The sequence below is a fragment of the Euprymna scolopes genome, chromosome 42 (assembly GCF_053919585.1).
Source record: "Euprymna scolopes isolate OS-2025 chromosome 42, ASM5391958v1, whole genome shotgun sequence".
Lineage (NCBI taxonomy): Eukaryota > Metazoa > Mollusca > Cephalopoda > Sepiida > Sepiolidae > Euprymna > Euprymna scolopes.
Genome location: NC_136523.1, coordinates 22,688,613 through 22,710,003, shown reverse-complemented (window position 1 = coordinate 22,710,003; position 21,391 = coordinate 22,688,613). Strand labels below are relative to the sequence as shown.

Genomic DNA, 21,391 nt, shown 5'->3' with positions numbered 1-21,391 from the left:
TGGCATTTTTTCCAAGTTTAAAACAGAATTTTATTGAATATCATTCTTCTAAAGTGTCCTCACGTCCAGATTGCATTTTTGAAAATCATCAGCTGTGACAATCGTGTTTCATGTTCAGTAATAATCATCAGCTCCAATTGAACACCCTTATACATTCGGCCACAATGGAAGTCATCTATATATAAAAGCAAAAACGTGTGTGTGTGTGTGTGTGTGTGTGTGTGCGCGTGCGTGCATGCGTTTTTGTATATGTCCGCAAAAGGCTTTTTTCGTCGGGCTTCTCGGTCGGCTCACTCCTTAAAACTTTTTATATGCTGTCTAAATCATAATATTTACAACTTAAGGATGGGGGTCGCGGCTATCTTTAATTTGCCCGACTTTTACAAGCTATTTTCGAGATATTTTTCGATCGCCACGTCTTCAAAAAGCGAATGATGGGGCAGGGGAAACAGAAACTGGCTTGCAGCGCAAAACTATGTCAAACATCACGCGACTTAACTTTCTTGCACCTGTCAATTTCACTTTATTAACGTTAACTTATAACACCTATCACTTTCTCTCCCCTCGTGGCCGAGATGGCTAGGACTCAGGTGTTTTTTTCCATTTCGTTTCCACCTTCGCGTCAAGGCTTCAGGTTTCAAGCCTATCTTCCTACTAAAACTTTTTTTCTTTTGCACCTCCAAACACCCGACCAACGTTTTTTTTTTTTTTTTTTTTTTTTAAAACAGGGTTGTTTTGATCTATAACCCCCAACACACACACACCTCCAAACACCCGGGCCACGCCGGGTAACCCCTGCTAGTATTCAAATATAGTAAGTTTCCAAGAATATTAAATATTACCAAGGGAGATAACTTTGCTCGACTTGAAGAAAGCTGTAAATAATCTACGGACGAATTTATCTTTAGTTGACCTTTGACAACTAAATATTTTCGTTTACTAGCCAAATAGAAAAGTTACTAGCCAAACCCACATGATTTTTAGAATATGACATCTTCGTTCTGTGACGAGTGACGAGTATGTACATCATAAAGGTTTTTCTGTGTGCTTTTTTTAAATAAGTGTAATTCTAAATATACAACAAATTTCATGTTGATACTTGAAGGTATAAACATTCTAATTTCTTCAGATATTTTTTTAAACAGCCTTCGTTTAAAAAAGAAAGAAAAGCATATTGTTCTATTAAACTTTTGTTTTAACAATTTAACTTTGTTTGTTTTATAAAACAAAAACAAAAAAGTTGAAAAGATATTTTTCACTCAGTAAATTGTCAGTGAAAGAAATACAATTGCAAAAAGATAAGCGCTTCATTATTTCTGGTCGCCATTTTGAAAAATCACTCGCAAATGCAACTGTTCCACTCGCAATATAGAGCCCTGATCTATATCTCTTTTGCCTGTTTCATTGAACAGCAGGGATAATTCCTGTTTGTTTCTCGAACGATCCATCTTGCGTATAATAATGAAACTATGGTACACTGCTGAAATATGTAACATATAGTTTTTAAATAATTTGTGTATATATATATATATATATATAGATAAGATAAGACATTGATACCATCGATTTCAAACCTAATATTAATTAACCAATTTAGGTCTCAATATCAAGCTCTCTTCAACCGATCTATTTCATTTATCTATATAGATCGACCGAAGAGAACTTGATATTGGAGTTGAAACCAACAGTACCGATGGCTTATCTAAACTTCTGAAAATAAGTAAAGAAAAAATATAAATATTATGCTCTTACTTGGAAATTTTTTTCCTTATAATAGAGCACTCCGTTGGAATTCTCCCCCCCCCTCCTAATATAATTAAGCATATATATATATATATATATATATATATATGGAAATTGCCCAAGACAAGGCATCTATAGCCATATATATGTACACATATACAGGATAATTACATTGACACACGAGTTATCGTTAGATCACCGGTTAAGCAATGCTGAGCTTGGTCAGTACTAGATGGGTGACCATTTGGGAATACCAGGCATTGTATGCGGGAGGACGTTGACACTTCCGGCAGCATTTCATTTGGCCTCCAGCTGTCTCAACCATGTCCTGCCGTTGGATCACGATGGTTGGGAGGAGAGACTGAGACTGGCTCTTCGCAAACCAGCTTCAATTTAAACAAGCTCTCAGCGCAAGTGATCCATCATTCCTAAGATGGTCTTTGTCGTTCTGATAGACGGACTACTATGCATACTGGGTAGATGGTTAGGTATGCATGAAAGCCCCACCTCCACCCCACCTCTCATCCCATAAAGCTACTCACCCTCGACTACACCCTAATGCCCATACCGTGCAATGCCATTCAGCTCCAGAAATTTTGTCTAATTAATTACTGAATTTCTTTTTACATTTTAAAAGAAAATCATTAGCATAGTTTTTTTTTTTTTCATAGAAAAAAATTTCTAACAATAAAAAAATATCAACAATAATGAAAAATAAAAAATAAATTATTTCGAAAAAATTTGACAAATGGTTAAAAAAAAAAAAGAAAAAAGATGGAGGTCCCCTGAAACAGCAGCAGTAGCAGCAGAAATAACAACAATGGAAAGGCGGACTCAGTGTTTGCCGAGGTTCTGGCCCAATTTCATTAATTCTAGTAAACATCCCATGGCTCCAAAATAACCCTGAAAAAATAAAAAATAAAAAAAAATAATAATAATAGTAATGAAAAGCATTAAAAAAACTATGAACGAGGACAAAATTATACAAAACTGAACAGTATGCATAATGAAATCCAGTATACCAAAAACTGGACAACTGGATAATCTATAATATAAAAGCAGAATGTGTGTTTTTGGAGGGGAGTGGGGATACACTCGGGGGGGGGGGGTCACTATGTCTTAGAACTTTTATATACTGTCTAGATTATAATATGTCTTAGAACTTTTATATACTGTCTAGATTATAATATGTCCGATTTACAACACAAGGTCGTCTGTATTTTTTATTATGTTACAAAATTTGCGCTATGATTCCATTTTCTCTACTACTATGGCATAGTGTTGCCTGGCGTTTGTGCCAAGATCACAGTGTAGTATCTGTTCAGAGGCATTGTAAATAGGTACAATGGCATGATGTTTGACCTAGAAAACCACACGTTGTCGTTCAACCACCTGCTTTTTTAAATGTTTCTTTTCAGCACTTCTCAATTCTCTGCCTTCGTAGCATCGTGGTAAGTCGTCAGACTATTCACCTCAAGGCTTCGGGTTCGAGCCTACCTCCCTCCAAAAACTACTGTCTAGATTTGCATCGGAGTAAACGCTTTTGCTATTCTCTCGATAGTTTTATGTTACTGAGAGAGTACGTCCAACTGGAAAAAATCTAAAATTGTAAAACAGGCAAAAATGTGTGTATTGTGGGCGAGAAACACACTTTACTAGTACCTGTAAGATGTGAACGTAAGAGTTGTGCATAGAAAGTGTTTACTTATCTTATAAAGTCGAAAGTGCCATAGGGAAAAAGCGTTTCCATTTTATTATATATAGAGATATAAACGAATACCAACATAGCAAGTACCTTGATTTTATTTATCTTAGGTATCATTTCTTTCAACATGTAAAAATTTCAGTACATTTCATTTACAGATCTGATTCTTTCCACAGAAACAATTACTATTTATGTCGATATGAAATATTTTCTTATGTATATTCATAATAAAAAATTAAAAAGATTTTTTTCTCAAAATAGTTAGGTACGATCGTATAATCCCCATAAAAAAACTAAACAAACATACATACATATCGCGTGTTAATTTAGATATCCAATTTAGCTAATTTTAGTCTCTCTCTCTCTATATATATATATATGTTTTTGGAGTGTATATATATATATATATATATATATATATATATATATATAGATATGTTTTTTTTTCGTATATGTTTTTTTTTAGTTAGTTTCAGTCTCTCTCTCTCTCTCTATATATATATATATATATATATATATATATATATATATATATATATCTACGATTTACAAAATGAGCTCACACGTATCTTTAATTTCGGCAGCTTTTACCCGCTATTTTCAAGATTTTTTTCACTCGCTGCATGTTTGTTTTACTTTTCTGTATAAAAAAGCAAAACTGTGAAAGTGAAGTCGTTCTCGGCCTTTTGTGCCGAGACGTCCAGAGAGCAATGAGGTTTGATCAATGTGGGGGGAAAAAAACCCTGTCATATCAGACAATTGCTATTCATTTGCACACTCCCCTTGTTAGGGAGCTGTTTTCCCCAACATCTTGATGGGGAAAACAAACAAATCCGCAGAAACTGGCTTGCAGCGCCAAAGTCGCGTGATGTTTGACCTCATTAAATTCACGCACCTGTCACTAAAGTTTTTAATCGTTAAATTAAAATGCTTTTCAGCTCCTGTCATGTCGTGGCCTAGTGGTAAGAGGTCAGGTTTTTTCACACTTTTTTATCCACCACCTTCGCCTCAAGGCTTCGGGTTCGAGCCTACCTCCCTACCAAATCTTTTCTTTTTCTTTTACACCGACAAACACACGGGTAACGCCGGGCACCTCTGCTAGTCTATAATATGAATCTTACCTGTCTGTCTAAATGTATGTATGTATGTATGTAGGTCTGCCTAAAACTTTCCACAGAAGCGACGGTTTTTCACGAGATTGGTATCGTTTTGAAGCTCGACCCTTCGGACGACAAATATCGAAAAATTGGCCAAAAACATTAATTCCTTCAGCCTTAACTGGGCACTTTTCTACAAGGAGAGGTTGCTTTTTTCTAAAGTCATCTCCTCTTTCCGATTGACTAGCCTTAATTTAAACCTTTGCCACTTCCGGTTTTATGATGGACGCAATGGCAAAGATGCCACTGTTTTTTCTTCAGGCTCTTTTCCTTCTCCGTGATATAGGTTCGAGCCTGCCTGCTTACAACCACTCTTTTTTTTTTTTTTGCTCAACACACACCTCCAAACACCCGGGCAACGCTGGGCACCCAGGCTAGTACTATATTCTGTTAAAAATGGGTAAAAGTTATAACCCGTTGAGTTAAGTGGTTTACGCCAAATTGATCATTGAATATGGTTAAATAAATTCATGCTAATTTGTGCATTAAATTCTAATCCAAAGATTCACACAATTAATGGTACCTAAGTTGCACATCTTCCAGCAATACTGCTTCAAACATCTCTCAGCAATACTGCTCCAAACATCTCTCAGCAATACTGCCCCAAACATCTCTCAGCAATACTGCCCCAAACATCTCTCAGCAATACTGCTCCAAACATCTCTCAGCAATACTGCTCCAAACATCTCTCAGCAATACTGCTCCAAACATCTCTCAGCAATACTGCTCCAAACATCTCTCAGCAATACTGCTCCAAACATCTCTCAGCAATACTGCTCCAAACATCTCTCAGCAATACTGCTCCAAACATCTCTCAGCAATACTGTTCCAAACATCTCTCAGCAATACTGCTCCAAACATCTCTCAGCAATACTGCTTCAAACATCTCTCAGCAATACTGCTTCAAACATCTCTCAGCAATACTGCTTCAAACATCTCTCAGCAATACTGCTTCAAACATCTCTCAGCAATACTGCTCCAAACATCTCTCAGCAATACTGCTTCAAACATCTCTCAGCAATACTACTTCAAACATCTCTCAGCAATACTGCTTCAAACATCTCTCAGCAATACTGCTTCAAACATCTCTCAGCAATACTGCTCCAAACATCTCTCAGCAATACTGCTTCAAACATCTCTCAGCAATACTGCTTCAAACATCTCTCAGCAATACTGCTTCAAACATCTCTCAGCAATACTGCTTCAAACATCTCTCAGCAATACTGCTCCAAACATCTCTCAGCAATACTGCTCCAAACATCTCTCAGCAATACTGCTCCAAACATCTCTCAGCAATACTGCTCCAAACATCTCTCAGCAATACTGCTTCAAACATCTCTCAGCAATACTGCTCCAAACATCTCTCAGCAATACTGCTCCAAACATCTCTCAACAATACTGCTTCAAACAAATCTTTCTTAAGCAAATGTTCCAAACCATAACCACCAAGCTATTTTGGGACTACTTCATTTAATCATACGTCAAGAACATCACCAACACAACCTCTCACAACACCAAAGCCAGCTTGATCACTGCCATCCGCTGAGTATTCACAGAGCTCCCATCGGTGCTTATGGAAAAGATATGCTCCCAGTTCCGAACCTGTATCAAGGCGGTGATTCAGGATGAAGGTGGCTACATTGATTAGATGTCAGTTCTACTACATAATCAAGTTACCCAAATTGATTTTTTCGAAAAAAGTTTTAAAATAAAGCTGCAATATTGTTTTCTTTATGGCCACAACTTTATCATTTGTGTGGAAATATCACAGTAAGCCATGTGTTTTATGCCAGCAAAGGACCCACCTCACAGGAGGGTTTGATATAATAAATCATAACTTGAAAGACAGAAGAGCTTTGAACGAGGGAGAGGGAGGGTGAAAGAGAATTTGAGAGAGATGGATTAAGAGCGAGAAAGAGAGAGAGAGAAGGATTTCGGAGGAAAGAGGAAAAAAAAAATTAAGAAGAAAGAGGAGGTAAAAGAGAAAAAAGACGGGGTAATCTGTAAATGACAGAGAAGGAAATGCTAATCTCAGAGATGAGGGTCAGAATTAGTGAGTGTCTCATCACATTTTGAAGGTTCCATCACTAGAAAAAGATAAATGTGTAGCCACTGGGACTCAGGGTTAACCTTTGTGGTTAGGGACTCGTGACAGCCTGGTTACACTAATTGATCCCGTGATGCCAGTTTGTGCGGACTCCATGCCACTCGACATGGTTACATGATGACCTTCGGATAACATAATAAAAGTTTAGTCCAAAAAACAATCTTTGAAATAATTAACATAAAAAAATCATTTTTTTTTATATAAGACTAGCGAGGGTACACGGAGTTGCCCAGATGTTTGGAGGCATGTGTTGAGCACAAAAAAAAAATGTTAGTAGGCAGGCAGGCTCGAACTCGTGACGCGCAGGCAGAAAAGAAAGTGAAAGAAAACATCACTTACCGCAACGCTATAAAGCCACAGGAAGTGAAAAGCGATTAAACTAAGCGATGTCAATCAAAAAATGGACTTGCTAAGTTAACGAGTTCACACAGCTGCAGAAATGAACGTTGGCTGAAAGCCAGTTCAGCTTTTTGTCGTTTCATTTATTTGTTTCCCCCACGATGTTGGGGAAATCAAGCTCCCCCGAAAAAGGGGGAACTCTCAAATGAATAACAATTGTCCGATATGAAGGGTTTTCCACCGCATTGATCAAAGCTAATTGCTTTCAAGACGTTCCGGCACGAAAGGACGCTGACGGTTTTGCTTTGAAGAGTTTCGCTTTATTGATGCGAAAAAGACCAACAAACACGCGAAAGGACGGAATAGCGTGAATTTTATAAAAGTCAATCAAAATAAATGTAGAGACGTTGCCTGTTCACAAATCGTAGAAATTATAATCTAGGGAGTATATAAAAAGTTCTTAAAAAATAGTAACCCCGCCTGAGGCCCCCCCCCTCGAAAAAAGCCGTTCTTGGACATACAAAAACGTGCACGGTTGTTTTGCCTTTTATATATCTATAAAAGTGAAAGTGTTTGTCTGTGTGTCTGTGTACATTTCCCTACGCAATAACTCAATTTTCAGTCTACAGACTCGAAATTTGATATATAGGGTACGGAGATTTGAGAAAATCTTTGTAATCAATTTTCGGCCAGAAATTTAGCTGTTAAGGGGTCAAAGTTGAACGATTTGACTTTTGAGAACTCTACCAAACTCCTCCAACTATTTTGGTTATAAACAATTGAAATTTTAGATATAGGTTCCTTGGACATGGATCTAAATTAATAACTTGATTTGAGCCCAAAACAATAAATGTTAAGGGGTTATAATAGGGGTCAAAGTTAGATAAGGCAAGCTTTTTAATCGGTTTGGGTCGAAAATTTGAGCTATCAACATAAATGTATGCATGTATGTTTTCATGTCTGCTTAAAACTTTCGACAGAGGTGACAAATTTTCACAAGATCATTTTGAAGTTCGACCCCTCAGATGACAAATACCGAAAAATTAGCTAAAAACATTAATTTCTTCACCCTCAACTTGGCACTTTTCTACAGGGAGGGGTCGCTTTTTTCACTGATATTTTTTCGAAAGTTATCCCCTCTTTTTGATTGTCTAGCCTTAATTTAAACCTACGCCACTTCCGGTTTGGTGGTGGTCGTAACAGCAAAGACGTCAGGATTTTTTCCCATTCTTTTCTTTTCCTCCTTCGTGGTACGGGTTCGAGCCTACCTTTCTACTACCACTTTTTTAAAAAAATTTTTTTAATTGCTCAACACCCAGGCAACGCCAGGGTGAAATACTAGTAAGGAAGAAATTTAAGTTTATAGGAGGCAGAACAATGCAAAGATTTGACGGCAGCATTTTAAGACATAACGGTTGATCGAATTCATATGGTTGCACATGTATAGCCATACATATATACATATGTATTTTTATATAATATTTTAAATATATGCTGTTCTTACTTGCGTCAGCTGGTCAGGTCGTGTGTCCATGATGTCATATTTCGGGGTGTCCTCCTTCGTCAGGCATCTGTTCAATTTTCAAGATGCATAATTTATTAATATTGGACATCTGTTGGTATTCAATCTAATTCAGAGTTTTTTTGTTTTTGTTTTTTTTACTGAATACAATCCCACTATATACAGCACAATTTCTTTGACACACGGAAAGCAATGGAAAACTACGTTTTTACTTGTCTTTCCGAGATTACCATCGCTCTATAATTTGGAGAGCTGTGGTCGCTGATGCTGTAAACACAGCAGGGCCGCTGATGATGATGACAATCCCACTTACCTCATGTTCCAAGAAGAGTGCTTTCAAAGCACCTCCGGACCAATACTCCATGGCATATGCAAGCAGTTTCATAGATATGGTATTGACTCGTAAGAAATTGCCGACAAATACGACACGTTCCATTTTCTGGAAAAAAAAAAAAAAAAAAAAAAAAACAGAATTAAAATGGCTAACTTGTTTATAAAGAAATTGAATTATATTCTGGCGGATTTAATTTTGTCAACTGAATTATTTTTAGATAAGATTTTTTTTTTAAATTTAGTTCCATTGTATGCTGTTGCTCTGATAAATTAACATTTGATTACTTTTCCATCGTGAAACACATTTTTATCTCTAGTGATGCCAATTTCAGGTTTCAAACCCCCTATCGGCTCAGACAGCAATAGCAACTATCAACTGAGTGCTGACATTGTCAGAACACAAATTTTTTGCAATTTTCAACATGTCAGTAGGCCTAATGCTAACGCATTGCAGAAAAAATTCTAATTTTTTACATTTTTATGTTTGAGCCTACCCTTTGCCCTACTTCTTAAATTCTTTTTCTATCTCTGATCTTTTTTTATTTTTTATTTTTTTTCAGAGTACACTGGCCAACAAAAAAAAAAAACAAACAATTGTCATGGTGCCCAAGATGTTTCGACTGTTTTTACCTGATCTAATCTTGTCAATTATATTATTTTTAGATAGGATTTTTGAAAATTTAGTTTCATTTTATGCGATTGCAAATCTTCAGTGATGCACTGTCCTCACTGATGATTTCAGATTTCACATCATGTCAGCTCAGACAACAACGGGAACCTGACTCCAGAAACATTAGATCATTCCTTTGAAAACTATCAGCTACGTATGCTGCCACAGCCAAATATTTTGTGCCTTGACAATCTTCGGCAATTTTCTTCAACATGTCAGCAGGCCTAATGCTAATGTGTCAAAGAAAAAAAAAAAAAAAAAAAAAAAAAAGAGCATACAGGGTCCCTCCCCACAAGTGAAAATTTACTTTCATCACAATTAATGTTAGTGCAAAATTTCAAAAAAAAAAAAAAAAAAAAAAAAAATCAAAGGAGTGGTTATTATTAGAAAAGTGCAAACAATTGAACGGATGAACAATTTAGGGGCAATTTTACCCCTACACTGCCCCCTAGTGTGGTAACCAGAATTATCCCCGAAAAATCCGTTCTGGCAAAAATTTACTTTCACTATGACTAATTTTTTTGTAAAATTTTTTAAAAATCCAAGGCGTGGTTATTGACAAAAGTGCAAATGGATGACTGGATGGGACTGGATTACTGGATCCAATCCCGCCTTTGTTGAGGGACCAAAAATTGAGTAAATTCTTTCTCGTATTTCTGATCTTTTTACCCAAATTCATTTCGACACAACTAGCACTTTATTGTTATTTTCTTTAGAGCACAGGTCCATTATATATTATTTTTGTCAGGGTTCTAACATATTCATAACATCTATTGGATCATAGTGGATCTTCCACACACATAAGAGAAAATAAGTTTGTCAGATAAAAAAAAAAGGTATAGCAAATAAGGTTTATCAGCAGGACAATGGAGAGGAAGTTGTTCACCAAGGTAGATAAAAGAAAGCTGACAATAACAAAAGGACCAAACAATAGATGTAAATATATTTACAGTTGGTTTGTGAGAGTGGATATGAGTTGACAACAGCAGGAACAGTTTATGGATATTCTGGAGTTTGAGACTGTTTGGGACCATGTCTGGTTGACAAATCACAAGTAGGACTCAGTCGAAGGCAAATTGTGGTTTGGACTAGCTCCAGAGAATTTTGGGATATGGAGAGGAGCCAATATCAACTGACAAACTTGGTTTTGACAAAAAAACTAAAATATGGACGGTTGTTTCCCCACAATGGTGTCACACACGCACCCAGAGAATATGTTTTATTTTGTGTTGTTTTATTTTTATATACTTGTGAGCCTGTGAGTAGCTTCTCAGCAGCCGCCAATGTGAGAGCAAACAACACAGCCAGAAAAGAAGATGAAGAAGAAGGCCATGGGAACATGGGGTCAGAGATGTTATCGGCAAGAGATCATGTAGTTATGTCATACATAAAAAACAATTTATTTTCACATTTTAGTTTTTCCAAACAAACACATAATTATATTCAACAGTTTTCTGTGTTGTCTCTTGTATGATTTGGTTTGTTCATAAATCTCTATTAGTGTACATGTGTATGAATGTATGTTTGTATGTCACCCTAAAACTTTCATCAGCCACATCGGACCAAGTCGAAACCAGTACCATCTGAAAGACCCATCCCTCAGACGCATAATATCTGAAAATTAGAATAAAAAATTCATTCTGTGGGGATCAACTGGACCATTTCTTCCAAGGAGGGGTCACTTTTTGTGTTGAGATTTTCGTAAGTCCCGCGCACGTAGCAAACTGAACGCACGTTTAAAAATGTTATTTTTGCAGCGTCATGAGGTCATAAGTCGTCGTGGCTGTGACAACTGGCGCATTAGCTTTTTTTCCTTCTTTTTCTTTTTCGCATTTCAGGTTCAAGCCTGTCTACCACGGCTAATTATTTTTGGGGGGTGATCGCACAGGCACTCACTGCTATTTTTATCGAAAGAAAAGTTGTTTTGATTCATTTATTTATTTATTTTTTTTTTAAGAGGAGGGTGCCAATATATCTCTGGCAATTCCTTTCAATAACATGTCAGCAGGCCTAATGCTAACGCGTCACCTACTTCTTCCTTTTCTGGGAGATTCCGTTCTTTTCTGGGGGTTGCTCAATATTCTTAGTATAGCAGCTCTGTCCAAACCCAATTTCATGTCCACCCGGGCAACACTGAGTAGCCATTCTAGTTATGTTCTTTAATGTCAAATCCAGTAGTTTTGGAGAAAAAGTTTTTATACTCCAAGTTCTTTATATCTGCAAATATTTATTCATGGTGTTTGGTTGTTTTATAAGGTAGCAAGACAGAGCTACTATCAAAGGAAAAGTAAGACTTCTCCTTTCCTCCGCTAGTCTGTGGGGAAACCCTTGGGCATGGTTGAGAACCCACTTAGCCCCCGATCAACGTAACGTGAGGTCATGGAAAGCAGGTGGCCAACGTAATACAGAAGCAAACAAAAATAATTCTGTTCATAGTTTCATGTTTCATTGTGCTGGACAGAAGATACCTCTGGGACCAGTGGGTCAAGACAATCGCCCAGTATGGGCACTGCTCGGACAGAAAGAAACTGCAACCTACTGTCTGTACAACTGCAAAGAAAGCTATGGCAATAAATCAAACTCTTTATTTGAGAAACAGTGTAGATTAGACTTTTGAATCAGAACACTTCACTCGGTAAGGATTATCATGATAGGCAGGTGGTACCTGACTGTCATCAAACTACTCTCCGACAACTGGCAAAGAATAACGGAAAAGATCGTGGGCAGAAGAAACAGAGGATGAGCAACAATGAATTCATGAATGCCTTGAGCGAAAGAGATAGCTAGAGAGCCATAACCGTCAATGCCTGAACCAGGCAGGGCACCACTTGAATAAATGAGTAGAGGAAAATTGTTGTTTTTGTTTATGACTTTGCAGAACACGATTGAGAACAAAGGGAAAGAAAAAAAAACAAAAAATATAATATCGATGTTTGTCGTATTTTAGGTCAGAAAGCCAATATCTTCAGACAGCCTGATCTAGTAGCACCAAGACAATTGGGATGAGTAGGTAGGGAGATATTTACCTCAGTGATGGCACACATCCGTGCGATCGAACCAATATTGTTGGTGATTGTGACCAATGTGGCTTTTGCAAGATCCTCTTTTGATATCACGTCTCGACGGTCTCGCAGATTCATATGACCAAAACTGAAGGCAAAAATAAAAAAATCTTAATTTAAAAATTCCATTTTTTTTTTTTCCATTTAATTTATTAAGCCATTTATTGCTGTTATTGCACCATAGTCAGGTTTTTTTTTTTTACTTTTAAAATCACTACTACGTATTGGGTACAACATAATAATCAATAATAAATATGAAATATGTGGCTTTTCTTATATGAAAAATCAAGTCTCCATGTTCCAGTTAAAAGAGAAATATCTTCTTTACAAGTTTTATATCAACTTTATTTAAGAGTTTCTTGTTAACAGAGGAATACAAGAATATAAGCTATGTGGGTTAGGGTTATGATTAGGGTTAGAGCTAGGACTAGGGTTAGAGAAAAGGCTAGCGTTAGATAAAGGGTTAGGGTTAGAGAAAGGGTTAGGGTCAGGGTGGTCAGGGTTAGGGTTAGAGCTAGGGGAAGGGTTAGGGTTAGAAGAAGGGCTAGGGTTAGAGCTAGGGTTAGGGTTAGGGTTAGAGGAAGGGTTACGGTTAGAGAAAGGGTTAGGGTTAGAGCTAGGGGAAGGGTTAGAGGAAGGGCTAGGGTTAGGGTTAGGGTTAGAGGAAGGGTTAGGGTTAGAGAAAGGGTTAGAGCTAGGGTTAGGGTTCATGAAATGTCATTGATGTTGGACATTTTTTAAATTTGATTAATAATCCTTTTCATTTTTCATTTTTTTATTTTTTACAAAGGAGTCACCACTTATCAAGGCCTGGAAGCCACCGAAGATAAGGGTTAATGAGTGTACAGTGGTCAAGGGGAACATGTCATAGTCATCGTTTGTGGTGGAAATTTGATAAATTGGATTACTTAAGGCGATGGTTCATCAAGAATTTGTTCACGTTGGACTTGAAGAAAACCATATTGTAGTCAGAAAGCAAAAAAGCGGAGGAGAGTTCCACAGGCATGCAGTTCTAAGAAAGAAGCTTTGTTCATGGAATCCACATTTAGGTTTAGGCGCAGATAAAGAGTGGGGGAAATTATTGATAGTGGTTTCAAATAGACAAGTGTTTTTCATGAAAGTCAGGACGGGGGGGGGGTCCATAGGCTGCATGGGCTAATGGTTGCCTTGTAGAGGTACAGGATACTATCAGGTATGAGTAGTCATCTAGCTTGATAGAGGGAACCCACCTTCTTTGCAGCAGCCTTTGCAATGTCGATTCCCTATTATATAAAGGAGAGGTGTGTGTGTATGTCCAGCTGGAGTGGAATGGACAGATAAGGAAAAGCGGATTGGGGAAAGAGAGGCGGTAAAAACAGGAATGGGGGTAAGAGAGAAAGATAAAGAAATGGATAGAGAGAGATAAAGAGATAAAGAAACTTTAATAGAAATAGATTACACTTTTGCCCTAGCTAGTATTCTATATTTATCAACTTTTTTTGTAAATTTCCGCGTTGAGGGTCAGGGAAGTTGCCTTACCTGCTGGCTACTGCGTCTCCTGATAAACCAAATTTGACGTAATCCCCACCATAAATGTCCTTCACCAGTTTGTCCACTTTGGTGCTGTCACCATCTGAAGCCATAGCGATGGCTTCTTCGAATGTTTCACAGCCCGTGAGGAGACAACAGAGTCCCAGGAACGTCCCACCACCCAAACTAGAAACAGAAAAAGTTACAAGTGAAAATGAGATAAAGTGGAAGAAACTATATCTATATATGTTTTCCATATGTCTGAATATCCTATATACCAAATTTCAAGTCTGCAGATAACAAATTCGATCAGTATATAGGTTAAGAAGTGTCCTCACACACATTCTTGCTTTTATAGAATATAAGATTTACCTTGTATAGGCTGTTTTTTTAGACGTTGCAAATGTTAGATTAAAATATATATATATATATTTATATTTTTAATCTAACGTTTGCAACATCTAAAAAAACACCCTATACAAGGTAAATCTTATAGACTATAAAAGCAAGAATATGAGGACACTTCTTAACCTATATACTGATCGAATTTGTCATCTGCTGACTTGAAAATTGGTATATAGGATATTCAGACATGTGGAAAACTTTAATCAGTTTTCATCTGGAAAAAAGAGCTGCTAAGAAGTCAAAATTGAAAAATTGGTACATGCAGGAGGGGTATCAGATTTTTATGTTTTCAACCGTTTCACAAATGCACATGCGCAGTCGTGAAACATGACAGCTTCTTTATGTTAAGTATAAGATGGTTTGAAAACACTTTTTAAAGATGATCTCAAGCTGGTCTAATGGCTATCGTACTTGACTCACTGTGTGTTTAGGTTTTGGTTTCGATTTCAGCTTTATAGTTTTTTTGTACTTACAAGAAGTGAACTGTTCAGAAAAAATATACTTGCATGCATATGTCGTAGTTTCTTTCCATTTTTTTTTTTTTTACTTAATATTTTTAAAAGGAATTTAACGTTACGTTTAATACATACAATATTTCTGTTTATAATCTATAAGTATTCTACATTAATTTAAAATATATATTTATGTATATTTTACGACCGGGCAACCTGCTAGTCTATCCATAAAAGTGAGAATGTGTGTGTGTGCGTGTGTGTGAGAGGACACTTTTCAACCTATATACTCAACGAATTTTAAATCTACAGACTTGAAAATTGGTATATAGGGTATTCAGATGTGAAAACTTTTAATAGATTTTCATCTAGAAGAAAAAGGTCTGCTAAGGGGTCAAAATTTTAAAAAAACTGGTACTTGAATCAGATTTTTATCAGTTTGTCAACCGTTTTACGTGGTTTGAAAACACTTTTTGAAGATTGTGTGAAGTTGATCCAATGGTTATTGTACTTGAGTCACTGTCTTTAGGTTTTGGTTTTGATCTCAGCTCAAGTATTTTTATATTTTTTTCTTACAAAAGACACAATACTCACATGCACATATCTCTCGGTTTTTGTATGAAGTAAAATGTGTATCGTGAGAGGGCAACGACGGGCGGCCTGCTAGTATATCTATAACAGTGAAAATGTATGTGTGTGAGGACACTTCTCAACCTATATACTCAACAAATTTTTGATCTACAGACTAGAAATTTGGTATATAGAGTATTCAGACATGTGTTTATTATTTCAGAAATAAAACAATCTTACACAGACACACACACAGGCTCCTTCAGTCTTTGAGAGACTATGGATACCCACGTAGGGGTGCCTGCGCATTAAATTTCTGTGGCAGAAGGTGCACAATCTCCAACCACATCTCTCCTGATTGGTTGGTTGGTTGTTTTTGTTTTACGGCATATCAACCCTTTTCGGGTTATTTAATGCCGAATCCAAAGATTTTGAAGAAAAATTTTTTTAATAGAATATATTTGTTGTTTTCACGTCGGTTTCTATTTAACCCATAGTTGGGACCCTAACAGGTACTACCACTCCGGGTCAGAGTGGACCTGGGAGCAATGGTAATTAAAGGGTGGCTCCACACTCCCCAAAGCTCACAAGTTGGGGCCTCACCACTGTATATAGTTTAAGGTCATATCCAGGACCCCCATTGAGGGACTGTTACCCTCTGCAGGGGGGCAGTCGGCGTATTCTAATGCCCCACCGACAGGGCCCACATCTCTCCTGAGCCGACATTGTTTAATACCAGTGGCAAGTGAAGTGTGTGTATAGGACGACTGGAAACAAATGCAGAGATAAGCGGAGAACACATACAGCACCTAGAATTCATAAATGGTTTCCCATTTCTTCTTGATCAAATGAATTTTAATAAAACATTTTTTCCATTAAAGTAAAATTGGATTTTTTTCCGAATAATTCAAAAAGACATTTTTCGAATTAATCTCTATATAAATAAAATGAACTCATTTTTTTCCCGTGGGATTTTGACCTTAATAGGATTAAAAATCAAGATATTTCATGCAAATATAATATGCACAAACGGCAGAACAATATCTGAGGTGTGTTATAGGCTTATTATTTCTCAAATTCCTCGATAATCTTAGATTTCTATACTTTTTCTGCTGAGAAGTCACGGCCAAAATCGGTTAAGATCAATGGAAGTGGTAAAATATTTTCTCTCTAATAAATTCCTCCTCCCCCTGCCACCACTTAACACCGTTTGGGGATCGTTCACAAGGAACAGTTGAGAAGAGAACACCGGTTTGGCTTCGTAGTTCTTTCATGTGAAGTTATTTAAAATCACTAAACTAAGCTGCAGTGCTCTGTGGCGTAGTGGTTAGCGTGCTGGACAATTCACATTATATTTTCACGTTCGCGCCGACCTACCGTAGTCGTTTTTTTTTTGGTTTTTTTTTCCTAAACAACTGGAATGGACTTTTCTTAGTGGCCAAACTATTAACGTTGCAGATGTTTGTTTTTTTTTTTTTTTTTTTTTTCACACTTTATTTTCCTACTTTTACTCATGACTCCGGGTTTGATCCTTCCTACTTACCTACCATAACATTTTTTAAAACTACCCCCCCCCCCCGTCCCGGAAACAAGCACTCGGGCAACGCCGGGTACCCCCGCTAGTATATAATATAAACGCATGGCCGTTGATAATTTTCATAGGATTTTCAAAGTTAAATTTAATTTTTAATTAGAATTTTTTTTTAAACATTCCAAAACTTTTGCTAAGAATTTTAAAGACTGTTTAAATGACTTGGGTTTTCGAAGTAATTTATCAATATTATTTATTTATTTATTTTTAACTATTAACACAAGATTAAAATGACTGGCTTATTTACGAATAGAATAAACTAAAAAAAATAAAAGTAACTACTGGGCAACTGTGGGTAGGTATGACTAGAAAAAAACTTTTTGTTTGAGCTTTTTGCCGGCATTTTCCTCTTTTTCTCTCTCTTGTGTCTCCTTTTTCTCTCACTCTCTTATCTTTTCTTACTCTTTCTCTCTCTCTCTCTATATATATATAAAGAAGCTTTGAATAAAAAATGCAAAAATAAAAATAAAGAATGCAGTTTAAATTCCCATAAAAAAAAAAAAAAAATTAATTTTAACCTATCGCAGACTAAGCACCTACATAATCCGATTTCTAAAAAGTTTATAATGACAAAAGAGAATTCATTCATATAAGGATGAATAAAAAAAAAATTTTTTTTAAATAAAAGTAAAAAAAGGCCTTAACAAAAATTGTTAAATAGAAATAGACTTAGCACTTGCATAAGCAGATTTTTTGCAAAAGTCTTCAATTTTAAAACAGAATTTAACTACATAAGCTTTTCTCTTTTTCTCTTTTTATCCTTAACTAAAATTTTGTAAATAGAAAACAGGGATCATCAGCTGCTTACCATGTAGCTGTTTATACAGGGGGGGGGGGAGAAAGAAAGAAATCCTGTTTTTTTTCTTCATCTCTTTTTTTTTTTCTCTCTGCTCTTTCTAGAGCCCCCTTTCTTTTTTATATGTCTTTTTTTGTCTTTCCTTTTCTTTGTTTTTTTTTTTATTCCATTTTCACCTCCAAAAAAGGCAGTGCCACTTTGAAGTGGGGGGGGGGGGCTACTATCGGGAGTTGCAGGGATATTACAAAGGAAGATAAGCAGCAAAATATCTGTTCACATTACACTTGAACTTCTGCGTGTCAGTACAGCTGGGAAGGCTGAATCCCGGAAGGGGGTTCCAAAGTCTAGCAGTTCTGGAGAAGAAATTATTGGAGTAGAAGGCTTTCTTACATCTAGGGATCTCTACTGTGTAGGGGTGGGATTTAGCTGCTTGTCGGGGGTATTTACGTCCAGAGGGTACAAGTGCTTGTAGTTCGTCAGAGCATTCGCCACTAAAATACTTGTAACACAGGCAGAGGGATGCAACATTTCGTCGATGGGACAAAGGTTAGATGAGAGTTCAGGAACTATCAGGTTGGTGACTCTCTTTTGAACCCTGTCTAGGAGTGAGAGGCTAGTAGCAGATACGTCAGCTCAAATATGACAAGAGTACTCCATACATGGGCAAATGGTGGCCTTATAGAGGTACAGGATAATTTCAGCTTTTACATGTCCATTTTTTATTCTTCAATATCATGCATAATTTGTGGCAATTTGTTTCACCCTTGTTATATTTCATACGTTCGCAGCGATTTGCAGTTCAGGATTTCTCGTCTCAATGCATTCGACATCCATATACGAAATTCTTTATTTGATTCTTAAAGCTAATTTCCTCATCCTTTGCTGAAAAACATTTGTACAATTTCTTCACTTGGTCCATTTTTCTTTTGTTTCCATCATGAATAGATTTGTTCTTTCGCCATTTTTTTTTTTTGTTTTACTTAATAGCTTGCCTGTTGTCTTGACGTCTCACCCAATCGTGTTTAGCGACTGTATCGCTAATACTGCACGTCTGTCTATTGTAAAACAAAACCAATAAATTGAAAGCAGGTGTTTCAACTGTGCTACATAACAAGAACCGTGTTCGAATGGGAATGTTTGAGTGTTGCCTTAAATGTTAGAGGCGACTCTGGACGGCAGTCGATGGATCATGTGACTTACGACCAGAGAATCTCAGTCTTTTTTTCTTTCTTTTTTCTTTTTATCTTTTAGCGAGACTTGAGTTGAAAATTCATACAGGATAGCGCGCAAAATGTGGTCAGATGTAGAAAGACAGTCCGTCTATCTATCTGTTTCCTTTTTTGCTCTCTCTCTATCTCTCTCTCTCAGCTAGGTAGAAGAGTAACTTATCTTACCTTTCATAATATTTATTTGCTATATATTTATTTTTGGCCACTTTTTCGTTTTGTTGTCTATTGTAAACCAAACCCATTGAATCGCATCTCGCTGTAAAAGTCCGACGCCAGACTGCCATGAAAACAGTGGACAAGAAAAGGAGAGGAAAGATTAAGTCGAATGAACAAAGAAAGAAAAAAGGGAGGAGCTTATTATGCTTATTCATCTCGTACATCAATTTCTAATCTGTCGGTCCTGGATATGACCTTAAACTATATCCGATGGTGAGGCCCCAGCTTGCAGGCCTTAGGGAGTGTGGAGCCAACCTTTAATTGCCATTGCTCCCAGGTCCACTCTGACCCGAAGTGGTAGCACTTGTTAGGGTCCCAACTATGGGTTAAATAGAATACAACTTAAAAAAACAAATATACTATATTAAAAAATCGTTCTTCAAAATCACCAGATTCGGCATTAAATAACCTGAAAAGGGTTGATATGCCGTAAAACAAAAACAACCAACCAACCAATACTGCTGCTGCTTGTCTGACAACTCCTTGCTCCTTTCTCCCATTAATGGGTTCTCTCTTTTGTTTACATTTTTTTCTCTTGTTTTTGCAGAAAATGAATAAATAAAATGAATGAGTATTTTCTTCTCAAATTTAAATAAAAGAATTTAGTAATAGATTTCTTTTTGAAACATAACACCTCCTCACTAAAAAGAATGACAATAACTATATATATATATATAACTACTTCATTTACTCACATAAAATTAATAGATGAAAGTATAAATTTATGCATAAACTTTAAGTATTTACTTCAAAAGTGCTCAAGTGCTCAATAGAGCTAGTTAGTAAGTTATAAAATATATATGGCGATTAAGCTACACTGAATATTCCGCTTTTCATCCACTCAAGGACTTATGCGCATAAGCCTGAAGAGTCCTAGAGTGGATGAAACGCGGAATATTCAGTGTAGCTTAATCACCATATATATTTTATAACTTACTATATATATATATATATATATATATATAGAGAGAGAGAGAGAGAGAGAGAAAGGGAAAGGGAATTAGACCTTAAGTTTAAAAGAACAAAGTTTATTTTAATGTATTAATACTTTAAATCGACAGTGCTCACAGTACTGTAGCTATATAATGAGCTCAATAGGTATATTTATCCTAGAGTTATATTAATATTGAGGATAAAGATTAATAATTGTAAATTATGAATTAGTTTCAAAAGGAAAAACAAACAAAATCAAATTGAGTGTACGATCGTTTCGGAAACGATTTTCATTTTATTAATATTGACAAAAATGTTTTTTTAATATAGTCTCCTCATCAGCACAAAACAACAACATGCCCAAACTGACAAACTTTAAAACAAATTTTCTAATGCAACTCAATAAGGACTATCCACATTACTTACTACAAAAATGCTAGTTTTATTTTGGTGTCTTAAACTCCTCCCTCCATTTTTGTGCTGTCAATTACTGTCAATATTAATAAAATGAATATCGTTTCCAAAATGATCGTATACTCAATGTTAGTTTGTTTGTTTCTCCTTTTGAATCCGATTCATAACTTACAATTATTCATTTTTATCCTCAATATATATCTCAATAATATAAAGCTGTGTGTGTGTGTGTGTGTCTCTGGTCATGAATAGGCTCCTATATGGTTGACTATTTTAAAAAACTGATTACATATAATGATAGAAGATGTATCAAGACACAGGAATGGGTATGTTTGATCCGGCAGAACGGTGGTTCATTAAAATTGTGGGGTCTGCGTTCGCATCTGGTCCACAAAGTATGGAAATAAAAAATTTAAAAATGAAAAAAAAAAAAAAAAACGTTTACAAGTGTTTTTGATATAGATGTACATAAGAATACTTTGATAAGTATGTTTTAACTTAAATAGGGATGGTATAATAAAATTGTGGGGTCTGCGTTCGCGCCTAGCCTCCATAGAATGGAAATAGGCACAAACCTTAATAAAGACTTTTCATATCTATCTGCGTAAGTATACTTTAATAATTATGTTTCAGTTTGA

General features: G+C 36.2%; 1 protein-coding gene across 1 annotated transcript in view; it reads right to left on the bottom strand.

Annotated features, from left to right (window-relative positions):
- Positions 1-2,396: 2,396 nt before the first annotated feature.
- The window catches only part of LOC145266954 (pantothenate kinase 3-like), a 51,170-nt gene continuing 32,175 nt past the window's right edge, over positions 2,397-21,391 (bottom strand). Inside the window, exons 4-7 of the mRNA XM_080122777.1 lie at positions 14,157-14,333; positions 12,603-12,726; positions 8,887-9,012; positions 2,397-2,646 (exon numbers count right to left, since the gene is read on the bottom strand). Coding sequence (XP_079978903.1) covers positions 2,578-2,646; positions 8,887-9,012; positions 12,603-12,726; positions 14,157-14,333 — 496 coding nt within the window. The 3' untranslated portion in view covers positions 2,397-2,577. The remainder of the gene's footprint in view (positions 2,647-8,886; positions 9,013-12,602; positions 12,727-14,156; positions 14,334-21,391) is intronic.